The following is a 23,673-nucleotide window of genomic DNA, read 5'->3' on the forward strand; positions in this document are numbered from 1 at the left end:
CTTTCCCTCCTCCCCAACTACAAGAACTAAGCTCCTTCGCTTGAGTTAGAGGGTTTGATGTTTTGATTAAAATGGCGGGCGGGATTGACATGAGAATGCACAAACCGCATCATCAGTGGTTAGAGAGAGTTGAGAGAAAAGTTTTCGACGTTTTTGAGTCATTGCGAGCCGTTTATCTCGATATATTGGAAGGTAAATGTGGATTTCTCGTCTATATGTGCTTCTTCAACCAACGTAATATAAGTCAGGCCTATAAACTAAAGTAAGTTAGGCCGGAGGACGATTGTAAATATAGATTTTCACCAAAGAAATTAATTACCCGTTATTTGATACGATAATTATCTAAATATTTTTTCTATAGATATCTAGTTTATCCAACAATCATGTTTCAATCGATGAATTTATAGCAATTAAATTGTTATTCCCATGATTTGTTTTCCCGCCAAAATTTTTGAGATTTTTTATGAGCAAAATATCGTGTTCCCGTATAAACAGTAAATAGTGAATAGTTTAAAAACTTCGCTGGGCCAGCTTATTTTCACGTTCTTCTTGCTCAATATCTCGGCTTTCGAAAACTTTCTGGAACCAAGACTGCTTGTCAGCTTTTGGGATATCTCTGTTTTGACGTTTTCTATCTATCATGAAGTAGTGAACAGCTGGTCGTGGATCGTATTCTGCCAATACAGGCATATTCAAATTTATGTACAAATTGTTACTGATTGTTTGGAGTTGAAGTCGGTTTCTTGAACTTGTTTTCATGAGACTGTATGCAGAAACTATCCTTTCACAATCTGTAGAATGGGGCTTGCAAACAAGAATCCTCGCCAAAACTTTTTCAGGGCATCATAATCGTGAATTGAGGTGCACAAAGCTCAAAAGACTGATTTCGAATTTCGATGCTGCTCTGTTTTACATCTTCGTATTGGTCAGCTATGACACAAAGGTCAATATCGGATGCAGCTGCATCATGGACCTCCCTCACAAATGCTATCTTTATCTGAAATAAATTTCACGAAGTTGGAAAAACTGGCCTTGGCATATTCATCCAGTACCAGTCTGTTTCTCCTGAAATTTTCCAATGCAAGCAAAATTTCGGACATTATTGCATTGAAATTTCTGTTTTCAGAAAGAAACTGATTCATCCTTCTCTGGCGAAGTTCTTTTTGCCAGAGCACTTTCTCAAATAATGTAACCCTTCTCTTCATCAAAAGCTTTTCTGAACGTTTTTTCCCAACCCCCCAAAATTGGACCTTCATATAGTATCAAAGCTTTTTTATGAACTTTGTAGTCTCTGGAACTACATCTACTTTTATTGATGTCCTCAGCTTGTAGCTTTTTCTGGAATATTTTCAGCAGAAATAACACATCACCAAGAAAGCATATGAGGGTCAAGTTGTCTTTGTTTGATAGGAGTTTTCCAAATCCCTTTGCTTTTTCCTCTTCGGATCCTTCAAAATATGAAATTAATGCTCTCCATGATGAAAGGATGGCATCTATTTGGAAAGCTGCGAACTCTGCCCTTCTAATTTTACAACTTTACAACTTTACAGATATCTTTGAATGCAAGTGCAGAAGAATGCACGGCACAGACTGACTTTAGCATTGGAAATTGCACTCTTTTTTTTCCCTTTCATTGTCTATGAGCTTCCATAAGCCTTTATGCTTTCCGACGTTCTTATTTTCTCCATCTGTTGACAAGTGGCTTGCAAATTGCAGCACTTTACAAAGCCAAGACCAACATATTGCAAGGATTCTTCGCCTTCTTTCTTAATTGTTTTGATGAGCATGAAATCATTATCTTTCTATGTTCTGTCCATTGAAGCATGGCAACAAAAAGAAACAGTGAGGCTATTGCCAATATCTTCCTGGAATTTTGGGATATCAGCTTTGACTATGGCGTCAAGAAGCTCCTGGTGACATGCTGGAGTGACATACTGTAGATCGAATGTTGATGCAACATAGGGCTGAAATTGTGCATTGATGTCAAATTGCTGGGCAATCTCAGCTGTTACGAGCCTTGACGGCCAGGAAAATGCAGAGGCAGTTAACAATTTAGCATCATTATATACATGTGTTATCAACTTTCCAACTTTATCAGCAAATTCCTTATTTTGGGCCTTAGAGATCTTAAACAATGGTACTGTCTCCACTTTCTCTTTATCCAAAAGGGTGGACAGTATTGCCTCCATTTTCTTGGTTTTCCACTCTCAGCCCCCGTGCACAGGATGAAAAAGGCACGAATAATGGTCGCTCTGCTTGATGCTATTTGTGACATTTTGAATTGTTTTGGGTCGTTCTGTGTAACTTTGGGTCGTTAGAGCTGGTTTTGGCTGGTTATGGGTCGTTTTGGCTTGTTTTTGGATGATTCCATAGTTTAGTAGAACTGTTTCTGACCAAAAATGGCCTTTTTGTTCTGTCTGTAGATTTAAACATTTTGGTACAACCTTTGCTTGTCATGGTGCATTATGTATGAAAGAAATGAGTTTCTAAGTATTCTAAAATACTTGATTTGTGTTTTGATGAATAGTTCTTATGTTTCTGCAACCATTTATTCTATAATGCTAATATCACTTTTTGACAGGATCATCATTAATCTCAAACTTAGAAGAACCAAATTATTGTCAAAATTGTAAAAGAGAGCACAAAGAAGAAATTGCAAAATCACGTTGCCTGGATGATGATTTTCAAGAAAGGTAAATTGTTCTTATACTCTGTTGGCTGATATTGTTTACATAGCTAGAATATATATTGAGTTAATAGTGAAGATATTCCAGACATGTTTTTGACGGGTCAGATTTCCTTGTAGCTTGTCGACTAGAGTCAATTTGAAGCTTTAATTGTCAACTGTGCTAGCAAAATTTTGTTGGAAGTCTGATATTATAAAATGTTTGTTGAAATATTTGATTAATGTTCAAATATAGTAATTGTTATTTCCATGCAGATCATGCAAAACCATCCATTTTGTTAGAAAAGTAGGTTATTAATAAGGTTGTGGAATTTAGCCAGGAATGGGTTAAGACCTGAGTTCAGGTATTCGCTGTTTGAGGACAATGAATATTGTTCACCTAAAGTTTTTTGCACATATCTTTGATATATTGACCTTTTCAAGTGCTTATTTGGACATTTTAAAATTGAGTTTCAACTTTTTTGTAAAGATCATTTCAGCAAGCAAGGAGAATATAAGTTTAATACTCTCAGGCTTGTATTTGGTTGATGATTGATCTTAAACTCTCTTTAGTCAGAAGGATATACAAAAAACTGTTGGCTACCACAACTGTACACACACAACTGTACTAAAGAATTTCTCTAGCCTTAAAGCCTTTATTTTATGTTGCAAACTGATTACTGGAGCTGCAAATTTCTTGAGAACCACCTAATTTTTTTATTAGTAATCTTTGTTTGAAAGTTTCCTCTTTACCAAAATTTTGTTCTTGCCAAGTATCTTTGTCACAACATTGACAATAATTGTGCTAGAGTTCCACATATAGAGTGGACATTTTTTTTGTATTTACTGCCTAGTATTTGAAAGTAATTTTTAGGACACTGAGCTTCTATGCTTATTGAGCAGTGTTCTCATCCTCCCTCTGGTTGTGAACACACCTTGTGATTCCGTTGTGACCACACCTTGTGATTCCTACATCTGAAAACACCGAGAGCTGGCAACTCTCCTCACTTTAGGTGAAAGTTTGTTTATGTCAGGAAGCTCGAACCCTTGACATATCCTAGGGTCTGTAGCTATCACCTCTAGCCACTGAGCCATGCTCACACATAAGAAAATCTACAGGGGAACAAAAACCTGTTCGCAATTGAGAAATTTTAGAGTCAAAGAAGTTAGAGACAGAGAAAAAATAGGTGGCTGTAACAAAAAATGTCTGACAGATGGGAAATTCAGTTTTAGATAGAGAGGAGTTCAAGTTGGAGGGTATTCAAGATATGGGAAGTTGACTGTATTTTAGTTTTGTCTAGCCACTGTAGTTACTAGATTTCAAGACGTTTTATTGCTGATATATTTTACTGGCTTATGGAATGACAGTTGTTTGCAAAATTATATTTCAGCCAATTTGTTTTGTTCCTACGAAAGCTTTATGTCTTTGAGCTTTGTAACTCAATCACCATCATAAAGCTCTGAGATGTTTTTTGCCCTAGAAAATTTCATTTTATTTAAGTTTCTTCCATTGCCTGTCCATTTGAATTAAAATATTCTTGTAATAGGGAAATTTCACGAAAATTCGTTCTTACCTCTTCGGAAGAAAAGGTTTCATTGAAAGTGCTGTTGTGAAAATATTGTTGCTTTTTAGCCTTTTTAATTCAATAAGCTAATCAAGCTATAAATACTTTATTCTTTTGTCATCTTCAGGTGTTTAGCAAAATATAATTCCGAACTTGAATTTTGGAAAAAGAGGTTGCTGAAACGGAAGGATGAATACAAGCTTCCTGAAAGCGCAACGAATCATCGAAAGGAGAACTCTAGTAAGGAAGCCCATATTGACCTTGATCAAAATGAAAGAATAGGAAAAGCAGATTGCACGAACCCAGGTCCAGTGATCCATGGTGATAAAAATGCCATTGAAAGTATTAAAATATATGATAATGAAGTTTATCCGAAAAAAGATAGTAATACGATGGGGTTAAGAACAGAAAAAGAAATCAAGGCATCAGACAAATATGATGCATCAAATGAATTACAAAAAGGTAACGATGAAACAGCAAGTATTGATGAAGAAATAATCGACATAACTAAAAATGAAGATAGTGAAAGGTTTTGTCTGGATGACGGAGTACCAAATAAAAAGGAAGAAGACCCTTCTTGGAAGCGCGCTTTCAGGAACTTGAAATCAAAACAAAGCTCTAAAGTCAAATACCAGGAATGTAGTAAAAATCATGCTAACACTTCAATAAATGACTTTTTTAAGCCAAAGCAAATTGCCCCGATTCGGAATATTCATTCTCGGCGGTCGAAAAGACAGGTATCAGAAGACAGTTCATTGAAGTTACCAGATAAGAAGAGAACAAAAGAGACTGAGAAGGGTACACATAGCTCGCTGTTAGAAGAAAAAAGAATTGATATGCAAGGAAAGAATATTGACAAGACGGATTCCCTAAAGAAAAGCAAGCCTGTCTATCACCGCGATATTAGCAGTGAAACTGGTGGTTTAGGCCTAGCTGAGACAAAAGTCTGCAGCACTAATGATCATTGCAGCCCTTTAAAGAGAGATCCTTGCAAAAGCCTGCGGATTGCCTTTGATACAGGAGATATTGAAACTAGTTTAGATGATACTCATTTTCTTCCTACTCAAGCTAAAAGCTTAGAACAGAAACATAGAAACATAGGAAAAGAGACAGGATCGGTTGTTTCTGATACAGATGCTACAAGATGGGGTGTGCAAGAGAATCTTGGCCTGCCATCTTTCGCCAGCACCCCTATGTTGCAAGATAGACATTTTCAAAGAGCGTATCAGTGAGTAGCACCTATAAAAATGTTCATAAATTCAAAAGATTTTTGAAAGTTGTCAAGATTAGTTCTTTCCAAAGGTGAATTGATATTACTTACAAAATCGCTTAAAACATCAAGAATCAATTTACATAGGTGAACATTTCGGTGAATATACAGGTGAAAATTTTGGTTGATAAAATTTTTTCTATTTTCCAGAAATCCCTATCAAACACCTTAATTTGATTACCACTATAAGAAAATATTTTCTATCAAAGTTATATAGATTGAGGTTAAAATAAGCTAAAAAATTTGTTCAATTCTGTAAAACATTACAGAAAATAAACACGATAAATCTTTGATGTATTCGAAAGTGTTCTTAAAGTTCAATAGTGTGACGTCATAAAAATTTAACGATTTTCTCAAAGTGATATTTTATTAAAATCTAAACATTAATTAGATTTGTTGCAGGTTGCCAGAGAAAGGGAATTAGGAGGTGCGCTTAGTAGCAAAATCCTTCTGCTGAAAATAGAATAAATTATGCTGGCCGCTAGTTGTTTTTTATATCATTAATTGCTTGATCTTTTACCAAACAGGAACGGGAACGACTTCGACGAAACAATGTGGTCAGCTCCACAAAGCCCATCGGTTGTGCCACCAGTGATTTCAACCCCTGAAAAGCCCATTGGCAATGGAATACCATCTTCTGACGTCAAGGTAAAGTATAACAATTTATCCAAAGCAAAGTGATGCTTTTTTTTAACGAAGAGCCTGTTTATGAATTTATGTCCATATCCATGAATTTGTATTTGTAAAAAAATAACTATTTGTTTACGTACAAAATTTTTATTAAATATTTGATCTTCAACTTTAGCTCCATTAAAGAAACGAAATTTTTTTAATGAAAAATTTCTTCAACGTCAACATGAAGACTGAATGACAAGATATTATGCAGTCACATTATCGTTAGCTAGATACGATCTAGTTGCATTGTGTTGTTGTTTTATTTTTCTATTTTATTATTATCAGTATTCTGTTAACAATTATAATTGTAGTAGAATTTGAATAATAAATCAAATCAAATCGAATCAAATCAAATACGTATATTGAAGGACAGAAATGCTTACACTCTAGGAGTCCAAACCGAAGGAGACAAAGGGTGATGTTAATGCTGGGAAAACTCCACTACCAATAGATACATTTCAAAGCCACGGGCATGGGACTGAAGTATCATACGATTCGCATCACAGGAGCAAGCGTTATGACTTGACATGCAAGACTTCTGATGCAGATCTCAGTTGTGATATGTTTCATGGCAGCACTCTGGATAGCGAAAGCAATCCAAAAGGTACCACCTTTAAGAACGTCTGCACTTGTATTTTACATAGAACTCTTTAAAAGCCCATTATAACTATTTAAACTCTCCTAGGTGAATTTGTATTTTAAAGCTAACATTGCCAGCATCGTCTAGTTTCTGTTGATTGGGACTGTAGGGTCGAACTATCCTTACGAAAAGTTTACTAGCAAGAATCAAGTCATGCTAATGTCTTACTTCTTAGATTTCATTGAGAATATCTCAATGATTAAAAAGCCTCGTTATAAAGTCTCCAGTTACATTAAGGTTTAGGATGTTTTGTGTCTTCTCAGGATATGAAGCATCTTACAACTAGTTATCATCCATTTATTTCTTTCACACAAATTTTTTCAGTTACTATAGTTTTAGAAATGAAAAATAAAAGATTCTTGACCGCTACATTTACTTATTTTTGTATTAGATGATGAATCTAAGGAAGAGCTTTTAACGAAGAATGAGGACTTTGTAGAAATGAAAATGACTAAGAAGCAGGTAAAGTTACGAGAAATAAATACATATGATATCATTGTCCCATTGTTTTACCAAATAACAGCCAGACCATCCAGATAGGCCCTAACAGGCTGCAGCATTTCCCAGCAGTTTTTTGTTTATTGTTGAGGCTACTGAAAGAAAACATAGAGAAACATTAAGCACTCTTTCTCATTAAACTGCGACTCTCTTATTTCTGCATACCAAGATCTCATTAAACTGCGATCATATTTTGATCAACACTCCATTACGATTTATGCATACCAAGATTGCTATTCACATTGTACACTTATTTTGATTTTGGTTGTTTTTTTCTAAACGAGAAATGGGTCAATCAAATTAAAATCTTTAAAGCTTCAAAATTCTATCTGCTTAATTGTATTTTTAGAGCTTGAGAAAAGACGTGGAAAATGAAGATTATTTTAACAGGTGGGTTAGCTTGTAATATTTGCCAAACAATTAAAAAAAACTCAAAGTTAAGCGGGACGAATCTTGAAACAAATAGACCCAAAACTTAAACATACAACAGCAAAGCCTTAAGAGTTAATTTATTAATTTAAGATCAAATGATGTTAAAATTGTTTTTGAAAGGGTGTTCAAAAATCCGCCAATTGCAGCTGTTTGCCGATGTTAATGACTTCTATATTCTTGCTAGAATGGAATGTCTTAACTAAAAAACGTAAATATAATCACTGTCATCTGTTTCTAAGAAAAGATCTAAGAAAAGCCGCGGGATATGCCCAAGAAATTGTTTTTTAGTCCTCCTGCACCATTTCCATTTTAAAGTTGTTTCGTTCTTTTTCAAATATATATTTATACTTGCAGGTTTAAAAAAATGGCGAACCCAGATATAGACTACAAATACAATGTGGTTGTTCGGAAGAGAGAAGAAAGAGACAAGTTGGATGGATTTGAGTGTCGGGAATGTGCAGCTGTATGTTTTTATGTGAACATGGCTTTCTTGGTTGCTTTGTTACTCAAAAAAGCCCTGTCGGTTTTTTCCAAAACAAGAGAATTTTGAAATCCCTGACAAATAATTCTGTACTTTATGAATTATATATTTTGTAACAGTGTGATTTAATAAAATATTCGCGAGTGAGCTGCAAATTTACTTGTGCCTAAGTAGCTTGTGATATATCTAACAGGTAATTTTGAGAAACACTCTGCAAATAGTAAATTTATCATTAGATTTTCGAAATTGATTATAGAATTTTCTCGCTTAAAATTCTTGCTAACACTTGTTTCCAGTTTCTGACATTCACTCGGGTCTTCTAATTTCACCTTTCAAAATACAGGGAGACTAAAGTCCTTTTTCTCTACTGCTGTCGGTTGAAAAACTGATGCAGCCCTGTTGAAAAGCAAACTTTTCACATGGCTTCTTTCTCAGCTGTATTTCAATGAAGTTTTACTAAATCTCGACTGCTGTTTATTGAGAAGTGAATTTTAAGAGTCATTCCTCTACTCTTTCAGTGGTATAAAGACGAACTAGATAACGAGGAAAAGAGAAAATACTTGAAATTGGTTTGTCGTCATAAAGCAGTTTCGGCACCGCCTCCGTCTACTCCGGATGGCTTTTGGTCATTAGACATTCCTGCTACACAAGAATACATTGAGAAAGGCCATATGTACGATGAAAATGATCCTTTACCTGTGCATGCAATGCCGAGAGAGAGAAGGAACATGCTGCAGGGTAAAAAGAAACTTGCGAAAAGATCAATAGCAGAAAAGTAAGAATCAGTCTAATGTTTCTCGTTGACTTTAAGTATTTAAATCATGTTTTGATGAAGATCATGGCTAGTTTAGCAACAGTCTCAGCAAGTGGTCTTTCGTGTGAAAATTAGTATGTATATGCTTGCTTGTCAAGGCAAAACAGAGACCGAAACCCTGTAATTCTTTAAAAATGGCTCTGTCCTTTATGCCTCGCTGCTTTTTTCAATCGGCGCCCTTTTAAGCCATGGCCAAACGAATAAAGCATCGGTATAAAACATCATCCAACATTGTTGCATAAAACATATTTTATTCGTTTGGCCACCATGTTTTACGATGTTTTATGATGTTTTGCAAAATCTGATTTCCATCAAACATTTTGAAAACATATCTTTTGTTCTCATGTTTGATCAACAATGTTGCCTTCATTTGGCCATCCCTTAGAACATTTGTTTTACTAACGCAAGCGCAGTAGGTTAAAATCCGGCAAATACAATGCAGTAACTGCAGGAAGCTGTGCGGCAGCGCTCGACCATACCAGATGCTTAACGTTTGTTTTATTCGTTTGACCAGGTCATGAAACATTGTCCGACAATGTTGGTATAAAAATGTTTTGTAATGTTTTACGGATGTTTTATTCGTTTGACCAGGCCTTTACGTCGATATATCTGTTGCTTCGGAAAGCAGTTATCTCCCTGAGGCACATAATCCTTTGTGACGTCATACACGACGTAATATAAATTGGGTTCTTCATATACTCAAGTCAGTTCAAGTGGAGCATTGTCGAATATGGACAAAGTCGTGTGCTTTGTCCAACAATACACTAAGAAGGGAAATCGGACAACTGCTCCTAAGCCATGCTTAGACTATATGAAGGATCGTATGTACGACTTTGAGGAATTCGGACCAGATTATGACGATGTCTGCGAGGATAACACGGAGGACCTGTTTCTGCCTGTCGATGCTTGGTCAAGTTTCTTTATTGTTTTTGTATTTGTTGGTTCTGTGGCACTGTTGTCTTTAGCAATAGTGAATCTTATTGAAACGAATAAAAAGCTGGCACAGTTCAGTAACGAAACAAGTCGGTTAAGGATCCTTGGAAACATTACCTTGGTACTCTTAAAAGGTAAATTAAACTCTCGAAAGTGGTCAAGTTTACACGTTTTATGATTTGATGGTAAAGTTTGCCTGCTTTTAAACTCCCTAATGTGCTTTTAAACGCTTTAGCCATAAAAATATAAGCACAGGTTTCCAGTTTACTGCATTTAAGCTTGTGTAGCTATATGAAATATTGTCCATTTAGACGAGTCATCTATAAACACAAGAAAGAAATTTGCAGTTGGATTTCATAAACAGAGAATAAATGTTTTGGTGTAATTTTTAGGGGAACCAACACCATTTGTGTGTTAGAAATAAATTTGTGGAATTCTGTTTTGCTTAATATATCAAATGCGTAAATGGTCTGCAGTCTTCGAATTGCAAAATGTCAATAATGCATTCTTCTAAAAGATTCTTTAATATGCTTAACTTCCCCCAAAGGTAATCAGCTTCAGCTTGGCCATTTAGAGCAAATTATAAATAACTTGCAATGAATCAACCATTGAGTAATTCGAGAACCATCCATACTTTGCAGAAGATTTGGTTGCGCGACTGAAATTACTGCCGCCATTGTTTTCACGGCCTAGGACGCACAACTGAGACGGGGTTCCCTGCTGAAGCCGCTACAATTTTCTTTTCATTTTAGATTTTTTTGCACAAAACCCTTTAAGCCTACAAGCATGATGCTCAATTTAAAAATAATAATCATAATTTTCTGAATTCAACATACAGTTATATATAGAAACCTATCTACAAAACAGCGCTCTTCCAGGGAGCTAGGAGAGTAAAGGACCAACATATTTTCAAATAAATACTTACAGAAACACTCTCATAGACCAGCATGCAACTTATAATCATTTCAATTTTAGCTATTTTTGTACAGCTCTTGAGTATTGTATTATATACTTTAGTTGAGAACTTTGTTAATTGCAATAATTATAACTATAGGTATTTTCCTATCTAATGTCAGCACGTAAAATAATTTTCAATCGCTTGTTAGCTTGGAATTTAGCTGTCTGATGAAGAAAATATTGAGAATTTTCTAGATTTATCATAAATTAAAATTTCATTATCATTACGGCAAAATACATGTTAATAACTTGATTTAGAGAGATAAAATACTGGTTGAATTGTTCAATCATACGATTTTGGTTCAATATTTTGGTTCTTTTTAACCCTTGGTGTGGCTTTTGTAACTTATTAATATTGTGTAATGATGGAATTTTTTACAGTGTGATATTGGATATTAAAATGGCATATTAAAATGGTACACTCTGCCTTTTGAAGTTACCTCCTTGTAAGAGTGTGGTGGCATGGCACATCAAACAGTTTTCTTTAGATAAAGATATGTCTATTGACATCTCCTAAACCATCAAATACTTTGAACCGATTTTGACCAGTAACATCAATATTTCTAGATTCTGATCAGAGAAGAAGAAAATCGATATCGCAAGCGAATGTGCCGTCCATGATGTGTCTTGTGAGAACAGATGATTCGGACATTGTCGCAAAGTAAAAGCAAGCAGACATTGTTCCTGGATCTTTGAAGTGAGAAAACTTCGAATCTGATTCTTTTTTAAATACCATCTTTCTTGTGATAGTCTCAAAGTTCCATAGAAAAACTACCAATCTTTTATTAATACTTGTAATTGATGTTTACTCTTATACACTGCTCTCTGTTGATGGTGAAAAAGTTGGGGTATACATTGACTTGTTGTTGGTTGTAGAGATCTAGGATAAAATTTTCTACAGCTTTCTTTGTTACTCAAAACGAATAAACGGACACAGAACCATAAAAAGTTCTAAAATCATTTTACAACTATTGCTGAAATTACCACTAACTCTAATTTTTATCATGTTGCTAAAAATTATAAACATTATTTTGTAATTGAGCTAGTCGCTTTAAAATAATGATTTAATCATTGTTAGAACCTGTTATAAACAAGCACCATTTTGATAAAATGTGTAAAACCAAATACTTCGTTTAAATGCCTGACGAAGAATACATGCAGATAATCGCGCTTAGGTAACGTAAGGTGGGTAACGTCGCTTAAAATTTAGGTGCTGAATTATTGCTATGCGTAAGCTCGGCTCTGTTAACGTCATATCGATGGCAATACCCGTCTGCCACCCAGAAAAGTAGCAATCATTCGGTGGACGACTCCAATGCAAGTTTTTAAAAGGGTATTAAAAGATCCAAGACAATCCTTGTATTTTTTTAGGAAGTTCTGAAGTTTTGGAAGGAAGGTATGGCTCGTAGGAAGGGTGAATTCCTCTAATATTTTATCATCAATTTTACTAATGCGAAGTCAACTTTTAAAAATAATGATTACCTAAACATACAGACTTGAAGAATTGTTAACTGCTTTCACATTCAAACGAAGCAATTCCGTTTATGTTACAATATATCTTGCAACTTCGATACAACGATGATATATTTTTAACTATCGGCAACATTTGGCGACTCATAATCACGAAACAGGCCGTTATGCCACAAATTTGCAATGTTGAAAGACTTTGTAAGCTTCCCGACGTAGATCTCTATTCGTGAATGTGTATAAAAATGGGTTAACGACAGCATTTAGGAACAGCAACCCGGATGTGAGGTATAGCCATCTTCCACTTCTAAAAATTCGTCCGCTGAACGCATCAATCAGTGCAACTACGGCAAACGGCAAGGTCGAAATGACGAATACGAGAACCACTGCAGACAGCATTGAGATAGTATGTCTTTCTTTTCGCAACCTCGCAATCTTTGCTTTATGATCTTCAACATTCGTAAATTCGTGTACTTTGCGCTGCTGACGTAATGCTGTTCGTAAGATGTATGAGTACACAAATGCTAAAACTGTTATCGGGGCCAATGCGAAACCAGCAAATATCCACAAAACATTCCAGCGATTCACAAGCAACGAAAAGATGCAATCCTGCTTTGCCAGTTCCCTACTGGTGTTCATCTCAATAGTGACTGAAAGAGATCCACTGCTAAGAGCCAAAGTCCAGAAAAGTGCCAACAAAGTGACAATTTTTCGGCAAGTTACGATATTTGGATGGCGTAACGGGTAATGAATATAAACGTAGCGATCATAGGCTATTAATATAAGCGTGAATGATGAAACCGTCAGAGGGATGGTAGAAAGAGCAATTGCAGCTTGGCAAACTGGAAACAGCTTAGTGGTGTACGCTGCTATCCAGAGTGGCCCACCAACAGCGCAAGTCAAGAGATCCGTTGTAGCTAGATGGCAGACCAAAATGTACGTCCATGATTCCAGTTTGAATTTCTTTAGAATGAGTAAAATAACAAGGATGTTCCCAGCGATACCGATGAAAGAAAGTAGTGACAAAACAGTTTGATTTACGGTCAACCTCACCATCGTCGCCGTAGAGCTTGCAGTTCAAACCGTGAACAAGAAGATTTCCTCACTTGTCTTTTAGATTTTTTGAATATAATCCTTTTAATACTGATTGGTTTTAAAAATAAAAATTTGTAAATCTAAGCTAACACTTAATCACAAAGTCTTCAAGCAATTAAATTTATCCTCATGTCATGCATTCTTGATAGTGATGCCCCTCAGCCTCTTCCAGTTGATGCAAATCCTGCATAATGCCTAGTTACGATAAGGCCGGTCTTGAATTCCATTCAAACCACACCGATGTTGTTTACAAACATATTCACAGCTGACTAAAGGAAACTTGCAATGAAAAGGGCGTTATACCTGTTTTTCTACGCAGGTGCTGTTCAGTACGAAAAGTTCTTCCTGGAACTATTTCACTCTGGAAAGAGCGGGAATAAGGTCAAGCATGACAAGGGCAAATTCCTTATCTTCCGAAAAAGAGGAAAGAGCAAACCTTTTCACTCCATATTTTTTCACATCCTGCATAAAAATATCTGCATTTCAAACAGTTAATGCAGTAAATATTGAAAAATCCTTAGGCCAAAGAATACTAAATATTCACTTTGCTATATTTTTGGACGTGTCAGGTAATTAAAACATAAAATCTTTGATTGTAGACTTTTACTCGTGAAACGAAGATGGATGATTCCCGTATAATTACGGAAATATTTCTAAAAAATCAATTTGATGACTATGTTGAAACACGAAGTGTGATAAGACGATTCCTTACAGTCCTTAAATCTGTCAACAGTTCTTGGAACCAGAAACAAGTAACTGCAAGAATTCTTAAAATGATTACCTTTGTCTTCTTTGGTCACAGCTTGATGCAAGATGACAATATCAAACTTTGCCTGTTTCAAAACTTTCCAACGCTTCTTTTGGGTGACACTTTCAAATTGGTTCCAAAAAACTTTCAACTTTTGCTTCCATATTCTTTTTTATGGGTGACCTCTGAAATATTCTTAATTGCTATTTTAAGCTATTTATACCTTTGGTTAACTTTATCCACTTATTAAGAATTCTCTAAAGCACAACTGAGATTCTCTTACTTTCTTTTCTTCGATAAAATGCAAGTTCTCTAGATTCATTTCATTCGAATCGCCAACCAAATCATAGAATAACCAATGGGCATTTGTAACCATATTTTTAAACACAGCTGCGTAATTTTTTGTTTTGCAGTTTTCCATCCCTTTTCTCCCAGCCTTTTTAGTTTTATCTGAATTTTTCTATTTTGTCTTCCATTTTCTTCCTTTTTATCTAATGCCTTCCTACCACTTTTTCCCTCGCGTTCTTTCTCTCTTATTTCCTTCCTGCCATCCTGCCATCCTTCCTTCCTGCCATCCTTACTTCCTTCCTTCCTTCTACCTTACCCTCTTTCCTTCCTTACTTCCTTCCTCCTTACCCTCTTTCCTTCCTTACTTACTTACTTCCTTCCTACCTTCAATTCTTCTATCCTTAACTCCTTCTTTCATTTACTCTTTTAATTTTAATTTTTACTTTCTTTTCTCTGACTAATGATCCAGGACGATTTAGAAATTCCCCAGGCACAGTCCCAGTTTGTAACAAATACTTAAGCAAGCATTTGTATAGTTAACTGAGACCTCGATGCATAGGCCTTTAGCATAGAGGCTATGAGATCATTTAAAATGATTTAAAAACAACAGTAACCCTGAAGTGCTGTTTTTATTAAGGAGGTCAATGGTATTTGCAAGTACAAGTTATCAACTTACAAGTGCAAATATTTTTTAAAATGGTGTCGCACAGGAAGTTACAAAACGATATTAGTGGATGTGTTAAGCCATATAAAATATGCTGGCCAAACCTTGTACTCCAGCAGAAATTATTTGCAGTCACTGAAAGTTTCTTTTCAGTGAATGAACTGAGTTGAAATGTCGATGATAAAAATGACTAACAGGTCACCTCAATTCAGGCATGCGCAAAGGAACTGTAGTAATTAGTGATCACAAGGAAACTTGAATATTTTGTTGTCCAAAACACCTGGAAATATAAAAACATTTCTTATCTAAAAACAGCCTTTTAATAAGATATATTGTTCCATTAGATTTTATTTTCATAACACACTTTCAGACTTTAGGTAGCAGCATATCGAAAAAAATAAATGTTTTTCAAATTCTTATAAGGAAAATTCTAAATTTTGGTTGTTCAAAGATAACGGTGTTAGATTTCTGTTCAATGAAAATCTGCTCCAAAGCTTTCTTTTCATTTTATCTTGCCATAGTACTTTCATTACATCACTTTTATCACTTTTATCGCCGTGATGCTTGTCAGTCTCATTATTTTCTGCACTTTCAAAGATAAGAATATATTGTTCAGAAATATTGAGACAAGGCAAACATCTGCGGCTCAAAAAATACGCTCAAACGTATTTTGTTGTATGACGCTCAAGGAATTGGCAAAGATTTTTCCAGTTAACTTTTGAGTCCATATTTCGTCTAATTGTGAATTGGACATAACGGTTTCATGCTACTAAGAACACTATTTTGTAATATAAATGTCTTTTCAGCTATTAAAAGGTACCTGGAAACTCGAAATTTTTCCAAGGTATCTTTCTTATATTTCTTATTTATCTTTACGCAGTATAATTTTTATTAAAAATTATTTCTAATAATGAACTAGAAAAATTGGTTTTATGCTACAAAGACACGATACACAAATGCCTATTTAAAAGTTGCAATGTATTTACAGCCTGAAAAAGTTGATCCTCCAAAATTTTAATATCCTTTTGAGTAGATTTTCGAAACGAAATGGCTTGGAACATTCGTCGAATTTTTTTAAAACATTTTTCTTCTAAAAACAGATTGGGTTGCTTGTTTTTGGGTTGCTTGTTTTTGATCGAAGGAAGCAATTTTTTAATTTAGTTTCGGAATTTAAGTCGTTTTTGTCAGAAAATAGCGATAACAGAAAATAGCGATCACACAAGAGACAATACTTCTAACAATTACTCACTGAAACCTTCCTGAGATTTTTCGTTGCCATAAAGAATTACTTGCAGTAAAGCTTTTTTGAAAGGTTTGTTAATCAATAGGGTTGTAATATTGCCTCCACATTGTCGCGAAAATAATGTCTGTCTGTATGATAAGTACGAAAAAGCAGCAAAAAGTGTTCCTTATTCTCAATACCATCATTTATTGGGCAGAAAAGGTCTTAAGTATCGCTAAAATTATATTTTTATTCTGTGAAAATTTAGCTAAGTCCAGCACGAAAGGGCCTCTAAGCGTTTGGCCAAAATCATGGTTATTTCATGGAATGTCATATATGATCCAGGTGGGGACAGACAGCGTTTGTAACTTTCGTTGAGCGTATGTCGCGGCAAGTACTTTGAAAGGAATCTCAACATCACTATTCCTTGTTTACATTCAGGAATTACTGATTGGAAATGACTAGCGAAGGACTGTTTTGGATCAAGTATGATACCAAGGGGTTTGTGCTCGGGATTTTTATCACTGGAATATCATTAACAAAGATGGGAAGGTGATTCGTTGGGTTTCTCTTTTTCGAAAAGATAACCTCTACTGCTTGCTTTGATGGGTTGGGTCTGAATTAACAGTCATCCGCCAATTGTGTGCCAAAATCTTGATAAGATCTGAGTCAAAGTTAATAGAACGCGCAGCTTGATGTGGGTCATCTACAACCGTGAAGATCGATGTGTCGTCAGCGAATTGTTTCACATTACATTTTAAGCCATCTGTCAAGTTATTGATCTAAATTGAAAAAGAAAAGAGGACCCAGGGTAGAACCGTGCGGGACAACATCTGAAATAGTACCCAATGTAGATATGTTTTTCCATTCAAAACAGTACGCTATTTACTATCGTTGACAAAGCTTTGCATTGGTGTCTGTAATTTGCCAGAGATACCACATCGACGTAGCTTGAATGTGAGACTGAAATGTTATCTACTGCAAATGAAGCATACAACATACTAACCTTGCGGCATTGATGTAAGTGCATCCAAGAAGCATACATTGCAAGGTCGTGCGTTTGGAAGGATCAAAATGGGCAACGATTGATCAGTTCAAATAGTACATAACCGATTTCCTTGACAGAAGAGTATATCAAGGCATTTTCTCTTGTTCTAGTTCCGAATTTTCTCTAATTATGAGCTAGAAATGATGGTTTTATTCTACAAAGAACCGCTAGACCACGCTAAGGAGCAAATTTGAAACGCTCAATGTGTTTCCATCATTCCTCCAAATATTTGATTTGTCGAAGGTAGTAGCTTTTGATTTTTCCGGTAAACTTTTGAGTTCAAAGCTTTCTATATTTGAACTAAACACGGTGGTTTAAAAAAGAAATCCGTACTCAAAAATCCGTTTAAAAAAGATTATTGGTTAATTTCAATAAGTTTACACTTCTTATAAAGGACATTCGACACATCATTTTACACATTAAGTCTATCATTCATAGTTTCTAGTATTAGATTGTAATCAAGAATCTAGCATTTAGAGAAATATTTTCAATGCCTTAAAGTTGTAAAATGAAATTTTGGATAATTTTGGTTTTTTAAAATTCATAAACATAGATGTTCTGGTAAGTCTAGATTTAAATCTTTTCTCTCTGTTTGCACTATTATCTCATAACTATTGAATGCTCTTAAACAGATTTGAACCTAATTTTTTATATTTTGTCACAATTTCAATTTTTCCTCGATTCCAAAAAATTCTGCTTTTCAAGGCCACAGGGATTAGATTTTTGTGAAAAATCTAGATTCCCAATTTATTTCTTAGCGTAGCACTTGACTTGTCGTAACCTACCGCTTAAGCCTTTCCAATTCAAAAAGTGACCTTTGAAATTTGTTTGTCCAATTTTAGGTTATAGGCTATCATTGTTGATAAATGTGTCCAAAATTGCAGGCAATGCACTGTTACAAAATATCTTCAAATATTTTTGTGAGGATTTGCAGTCATTTAAATTTTATTTCCTTTCATATTATTTTGTTGTGGCATTAAATTTGCAAATGTGTTCGTCTTTAAAATTCTTGCTCATACTCTCTTTCGCGATCAGTGTCTCAATGCTTTGACCAATATGGATGATTTTGATCGTGTTATAGGCACAATTCAACTAAAAAAGAACCTACCACGGCCACCTTCCTAGATTTTCAGCTATAATAATGCAGACTTATAACTGAATCAGTTGAATGAGGATATCATATTGATTTCAAGGGAGGATACTGTCGTTAGTTGACAACAGCTACTGCAATGTACACAGGTATTTCCTGTAAGCTATGAACAACGAAAAGATGTTTTGCGGCGATTAGACACCAAGAAAACGGAGAAATCAATCAGTGTAAATTCAATGAGCATTTCAGATGCATTGCAAACAATAGTGCTTACGAAAGACTTGGTGAATCTAACGCTAGTCTGAGTCTGAGTCACTGGCCATGTCTTGATCTTCTAAAGTCAGTTCGTCCAACATTTCTTCAAGGCCTATACGCGGGGCATCATCTGCATCACTCTCAGAAGGAGCTGAATTTCCCGCAAAATCTGTAAAGAGAACATGACGTTAAACGTCAACAAACAAATTTTTTAAAAATTGAAAATATATTGACATAAACAACGGTATTTCAAATCCACCAAGTTGGTGCAAACAGGCCAAGCCATAAGGTAGCGTAAAATTTAGAAGAAGAGTTTTGTATTTATTCTGAATTTCTAACTAAAGCCATTTAGGGAAATTTTAGGGAATAAGTTATTTTTGGATTGTGATCTTCCCTTGATTTTGAGAAATTTTTTGCGAACCAGGAACGTTTGAATTTTTCGCCTCGATGAATAAAGATGGCTCATTCTAGGTTAGGGCCCCGAACAGAGCTCAAACCACAGCTTCAAGCGATTTGGTTTATCGAGCATTTGGCTTTGTATTTTACCGAATTTTTTGAAAATGGTATATTCTAGATCTATGATTTCGGACTAAGTTAGATCTTGTAGTAATACAGTGGTGGTAATAATATGAAACCAGTAACCTTCCCTTGAGAATTTTTACCAGGATTTGTAGACTGGGGCATAGTATAATATACAGTGGAATGTGAGCAATGCCGTAATGTTTGAATATCTGTTTGAATATCTATTTAGGATAGACAAAATAATTCTACTAATCAGAAGTCCCACTTAAGGGAAGTTTGACATTGAAAATAGTATAAAGCAAAGAAAAAAAGAAATTTTGCCTAGAAGCTGCAGTATAATATAATGTCGAAAAATCATATAGGCTGAAGAAAATCACAGAAGTCCGACTAATGTGATGCTGTTCTCACAAGGACTGTAATTCTAATATCCAACTATTAAAATCCGATTTGTGCAGGGAAAAGTAATAGCATTCATACTGAATTGACTAGGACCAAGCATTTATCCGTGTTAGAAAATATTTCACTTATGGGAGTCCGGCTTTTGAAATATGCGACTTATGCGAAATTTACTGTACTGCACAACTTGTGGATGCGTGTATACTTTTCAATCAAGAAAAACAAAAGACAACAATTGAACATCCTCTTGAGTTAAAACAGAAAACAGGTTCGAATATCTTGATTTTGTCAAATATGTACATTTTGTAAAGAGGTTCACAGGCGTTTAATGCAATCAAGTAAGTGCCAAGAAAGAATTTTCAAAAATGGATTTGAATACAGCAGACTTTTTGAAACATTCTGAAGCTTTTTATCTGGCATTATTTAGAGTATAAAACTTCAGAACATGGACCGAAAACTCTACGCTAGGAAATACATAAACCCAGTTGTAGATCATAATACGTCCATCAGAAATGCAAGCACGTGACTGCAGTGATTGCGCAATCAGTGCCGCTTGCCTGCTGAAAATATCACAAATTGAGTCCTGAGGTGAAAACGAACTCCCTCTATCTACAGTATAGAGTCAAAACAAAAAATTTTCCTTTAAGTAATAAAAGCACGTTGTTTAAATATGTGGTGCATAAAACATCCACAATAAATATCTATATATATATTCAGTATTTGATTGATACGATAGAAGAGACCAGATTCTGTCGATAAATCTTTAACGGCTACAGAGTAAGTTTCCCGATCAAATGTTTCTGAAGTAAGACATTTTTTACCTAAAGTTGATATAAAGAAATTCAACTGACAAAAATTGCTTTTCAAAGAACAGCAAATGATCTGAATAAGAGGATTTAAAGAAATTTCAAGTAAATAAAATTCCTGATGGATTTTAAGGGCTGATCCGTTGATTATGTAGTCAGTTAGAGGGATTAAAAAAATAAATGCCGAAATTGTGTGAAGTCAATTGATTTAAAATGTGAATTGACAAAAACTTACTTTTGTAAATATTGATATTCTGCCTAAAGTCTTTATCTTCTTCAATGTCATCTAAAAACTCATCATAGTCCCTGAAATACAAGATAAACTCGAGATATAATTAGGTTCCGTTTAACGAGCAACAAGATTTTCATGAGCAAAATGATTCCCTAAGAAACACCGCTGCTTGCCATGCTAAACAATCCAATAAAAATAATCAACAAGGCAAAAAGGCCTTGACTGTGTATTCTTAAACTCAACTTTAAAGCTAGTAAGCGAAATTAAAAACAAATTGTGATAAGAACGCCGTCGAAAGACAATGTTTAGTTTCAATATTCTTCTTTGTATGGTGTTTGAGAAATTACGAGGCGTTTCACATTTTTAGCGGATTTAGTGGCTGCCTACACTATTAATTGTAATTAAGGGCTTCAAATCATAGGGGAATATAAGAATATGAACACTTTGTACCGGACACACGGCTAAACTAATTCTGAGTTAACGACTTCAGAAATATAGCTTGCGTCAGATCTGTCCAACTTATGGTTCCTAAGGCGCCATATGTCTGTAGAAATAATTTGCTTGAGCCGTAAGACTGTATTTCCATTATTGTTGATATCAAGATGAATGTAGTACTGTGTCGAATCAGCAATGAAAAAGCTACAGTACTAGTTCTCCGGAAAGCAAAATTTTATGGTTTAATGAATCGGAGCAGGAGCATGCTGAGAGGGGGCAGGGGGCATAAATTAGAACAACGATCATCTAAGGGCAGACGATCATTTTCTAGCTTGTTTGAGCGAAATTATATTGGAAAAGTTATCTTCACTTTTAAGTTTGATGGCAACAAATCTTTATATTGAGCATTATTTCATGTGTTGTACAACATAGGCATGTTTTTATCTTATTTAACATTTTCTCTTTTCTTTAATAACCTTATAACACGAAGACCAAATTTGTCTCTCTATGCTTAACATGTCAGAGCCCCTGCGGAGGTATGGAAGCAGCAACCCTTCTTTCTGTATCAAGCGCTGTGAGGAAAAGGATGCCCTAGTTTACGATGGAATTCAATTTGATAACAAAATAAATGATGAAACATAAAAGTTGCTATGCTGTGCTTTGCTGTGTTATGTTACGTTACTTTTTGTTATGTATGTTATTTTATATTATGTTTGTTATGTTATGTTATGTTATGTTATGTTATGTTATGTTATGTTATGTTATGTTATGTTATGTTATGTTATGTTATGTTTTGTTATGTTATGTTAAGTTTTGTTATGTTATGTTATGTTATGTTATGTTATGTTTTGTTATGTTATGTTAAGTTTTGTTATGTTGTGTTATGCTTTGATGTGTTCATGCTTTTAGTCAATAGACATACTTTTATACCACTTGATATTAAGAAATCAAACTTTATCTGATGACTGTCAGTCCCTGAGAGTTTATTGCGCGCATCAGGTATATATTTGCACCAACAGTTACTGTTAAAGCCGAGAAATACCAAAAGCTGGTACACAAAATGCAATTAAAAACAGCTGGTATCTGTAAATTTCCGAACCTAAGAACAACAAATTCGAAAGTGAACTGGTCACTAAAGACTTTCATTATCGTTAACAGTTTTGTTCAAATATTAAGCAAGTCTGGCTGATGTGACAAGCTGAAACACGTTCTGATTTATGCGATCCATTGTGACCAAGGAATATCCGCAACAGGTTTTTTGTGGGTTATCAGAACTCACGCTTTCTAACCTAAAGAAACTTTACATTTTGTTGCATTTATACGAATAGCAGAGATAAGACAAATCTTTTTTATTACGAATAAAAGTCAGGTAGCATTCTGTATAAAAACGGTCCTACCTCAGCAACACGTCTGGATCAATACTTGTCGTATCTTTGGCAATTCCATGCAGTTTCCAATTCCTAGCCTTCTTTCGCTTTCTTTTGTCTGCAAATGACTTTTTCACCAAAACCTTCAAAAGATATTACTGCAAAAGTCAAAGCAGTTCCCCGGGCTGGTAAAAACGGGGAAAACACATGACTAGCTTTAAAAACTGGTCTTAATTGAACAAGAGACAAATCCACTTAAATCTAAATTGGCAAAGAAATTGACAGTTAGAGGGCAATATTGACGATTTCCAGCATGTCGTTCTCAATCATTCAAATAAAGAGAATTAAAAAGCATTTCTTTCTTATTTCTAAAGACATTGAGTTTCTTAGGATAATCTAAGAGAATGTTAAGCTGTTTTATAAGTTGAAACATCGCAGATCCCGTACCTAACAAGACCGATTACTATCAATAAATGGCAACAGAAAAATCGACAGGCATACTTTAGAGTAAAAAAGAGATTCAAAGAGAAAAATTGGTGTTCAAGGGCATTTCGATCAAGAGACAATTCACTTTTGCAAATAGCGTACGAGATTTCAACAGAAACAAACGGATTTCCAGGGATTTTCTGATAAAACAATAGGATTTCCACCAAAGATGTATGAGATTTCCATATAGTGATTTGCCCCTCGATCTTGATCATTACAAATTAGGCAGCTTGAGGAAAGCAACACTTATCTGTATCTTACGTTTGGTAGTCAAATAAAAATTGGCAATATAATAAATTCTAGAATTTATTATTGAAGGTATTTAAACTATTTCAAGTGTAAAAAGTACACGACTTAAGGTGTTTAAATTTAATGGTCCGGTATAACTTTTCTATTTTTTCTAAAATAGAGAGTGTATATTTAGGCTAACGAAAAATCAAAAATTAAATTATTGCTTTCTTAATTCAGTTAGTCAAAATCAAGTCATTTAAAAAATGCCCCACTTTTCTCTCCCATAAACGAAGACGAACGTTGCGAGAATAATTTCTTCAGATACGGAAGTGCCATTGAACTTTCAGAAGTAGTTTTTGGGGGAAGATTCAAGCAATTTTCTATACCTTAA

At 34.8% G+C, this 23,673-nt stretch overlaps 3 protein-coding genes across 3 annotated transcripts in view; 1 reads left to right on the forward strand and 2 right to left on the reverse strand.

Annotated features, from left to right (window-relative positions):
• LOC135681748 (uncharacterized) lies at positions 1-18,963 on the forward strand. The gene is made up of 10 exons (XM_065196348.2): positions 1-192; positions 2,582-2,693; positions 4,358-5,458; positions 6,028-6,148; positions 6,566-6,779; positions 7,207-7,277; positions 7,663-7,703; positions 8,100-8,208; positions 8,745-9,001; positions 11,498-18,963. Exons 1-10 carry the CDS (start codon positions 72-74, stop codon positions 11,502-11,504), a joined length of 2,154 nt encoding a protein of 717 aa, XP_065052420.2. The 5' UTR covers positions 1-71; the 3' UTR covers positions 11,505-18,963.
• Positions 12,566-13,453, reverse strand: LOC135681752 (histamine H2 receptor-like). Its single transcript, XM_089111887.1, has one exon. It carries the CDS (start codon positions 13,451-13,453, stop codon positions 12,566-12,568), a length of 888 nt encoding a protein of 295 aa, XP_088968013.1.
• The window catches only part of LOC135681745 (60S ribosomal export protein NMD3), a 27,648-nt gene continuing 22,745 nt past the window's right edge, over positions 18,771-23,673 (reverse strand). Inside the window, exons 14-16 of the mRNA XM_065196343.2 lie at positions 22,596-22,708; positions 20,767-20,837; positions 18,771-18,976 (exon numbers count right to left, since the gene is read on the reverse strand). Of these exons, the coding sequence (XP_065052415.1) occupies positions 18,849-18,976; positions 20,767-20,837; positions 22,596-22,708 (312 nt within the window). The 3' untranslated portion in view covers positions 18,771-18,848. The remainder of the gene's footprint in view (positions 18,977-20,766; positions 20,838-22,595; positions 22,709-23,673) is intronic.

This window comes from Rhopilema esculentum, chromosome 12, assembly GCF_057945365.1.
Source record: "Rhopilema esculentum isolate cy_ngs chromosome 12, ASM5794536v1, whole genome shotgun sequence".
NCBI lineage: Eukaryota > Metazoa > Cnidaria > Scyphozoa > Rhizostomeae > Rhizostomatidae > Rhopilema > Rhopilema esculentum.

What these genes read in the sequence shown, in the direction of transcription:
- LOC135681748 (XM_065196348.2), top strand. Translation starts at nt 72, where the DNA reads ATGGCGGGCGGGATTGACATGAGAATGCACAAACCGCATCATCAGTGG. An exon ending in GATGATGATTTTCAAGAAAG is followed by an intron (nt 2,694 to 4,357) that starts GTAAATTGTTCT and finishes TGTCATCTTCAG; the next exon opens with GTGTTTAGCAAAATATAATT. An exon ending in AATGAAGATTATTTTAACAG is followed by an intron (nt 7,704 to 8,099) that starts GTGGGTTAGCTT and finishes TTATACTTGCAG; the next exon opens with GTTTAAAAAAATGGCGAACC.
- LOC135681752 (XM_089111887.1), bottom strand. Translation starts at nt 13,453, where the DNA reads ATGGTGAGGTTGACCGTAAATCAAACTGTTTTGTCACTACTTTCTTTC.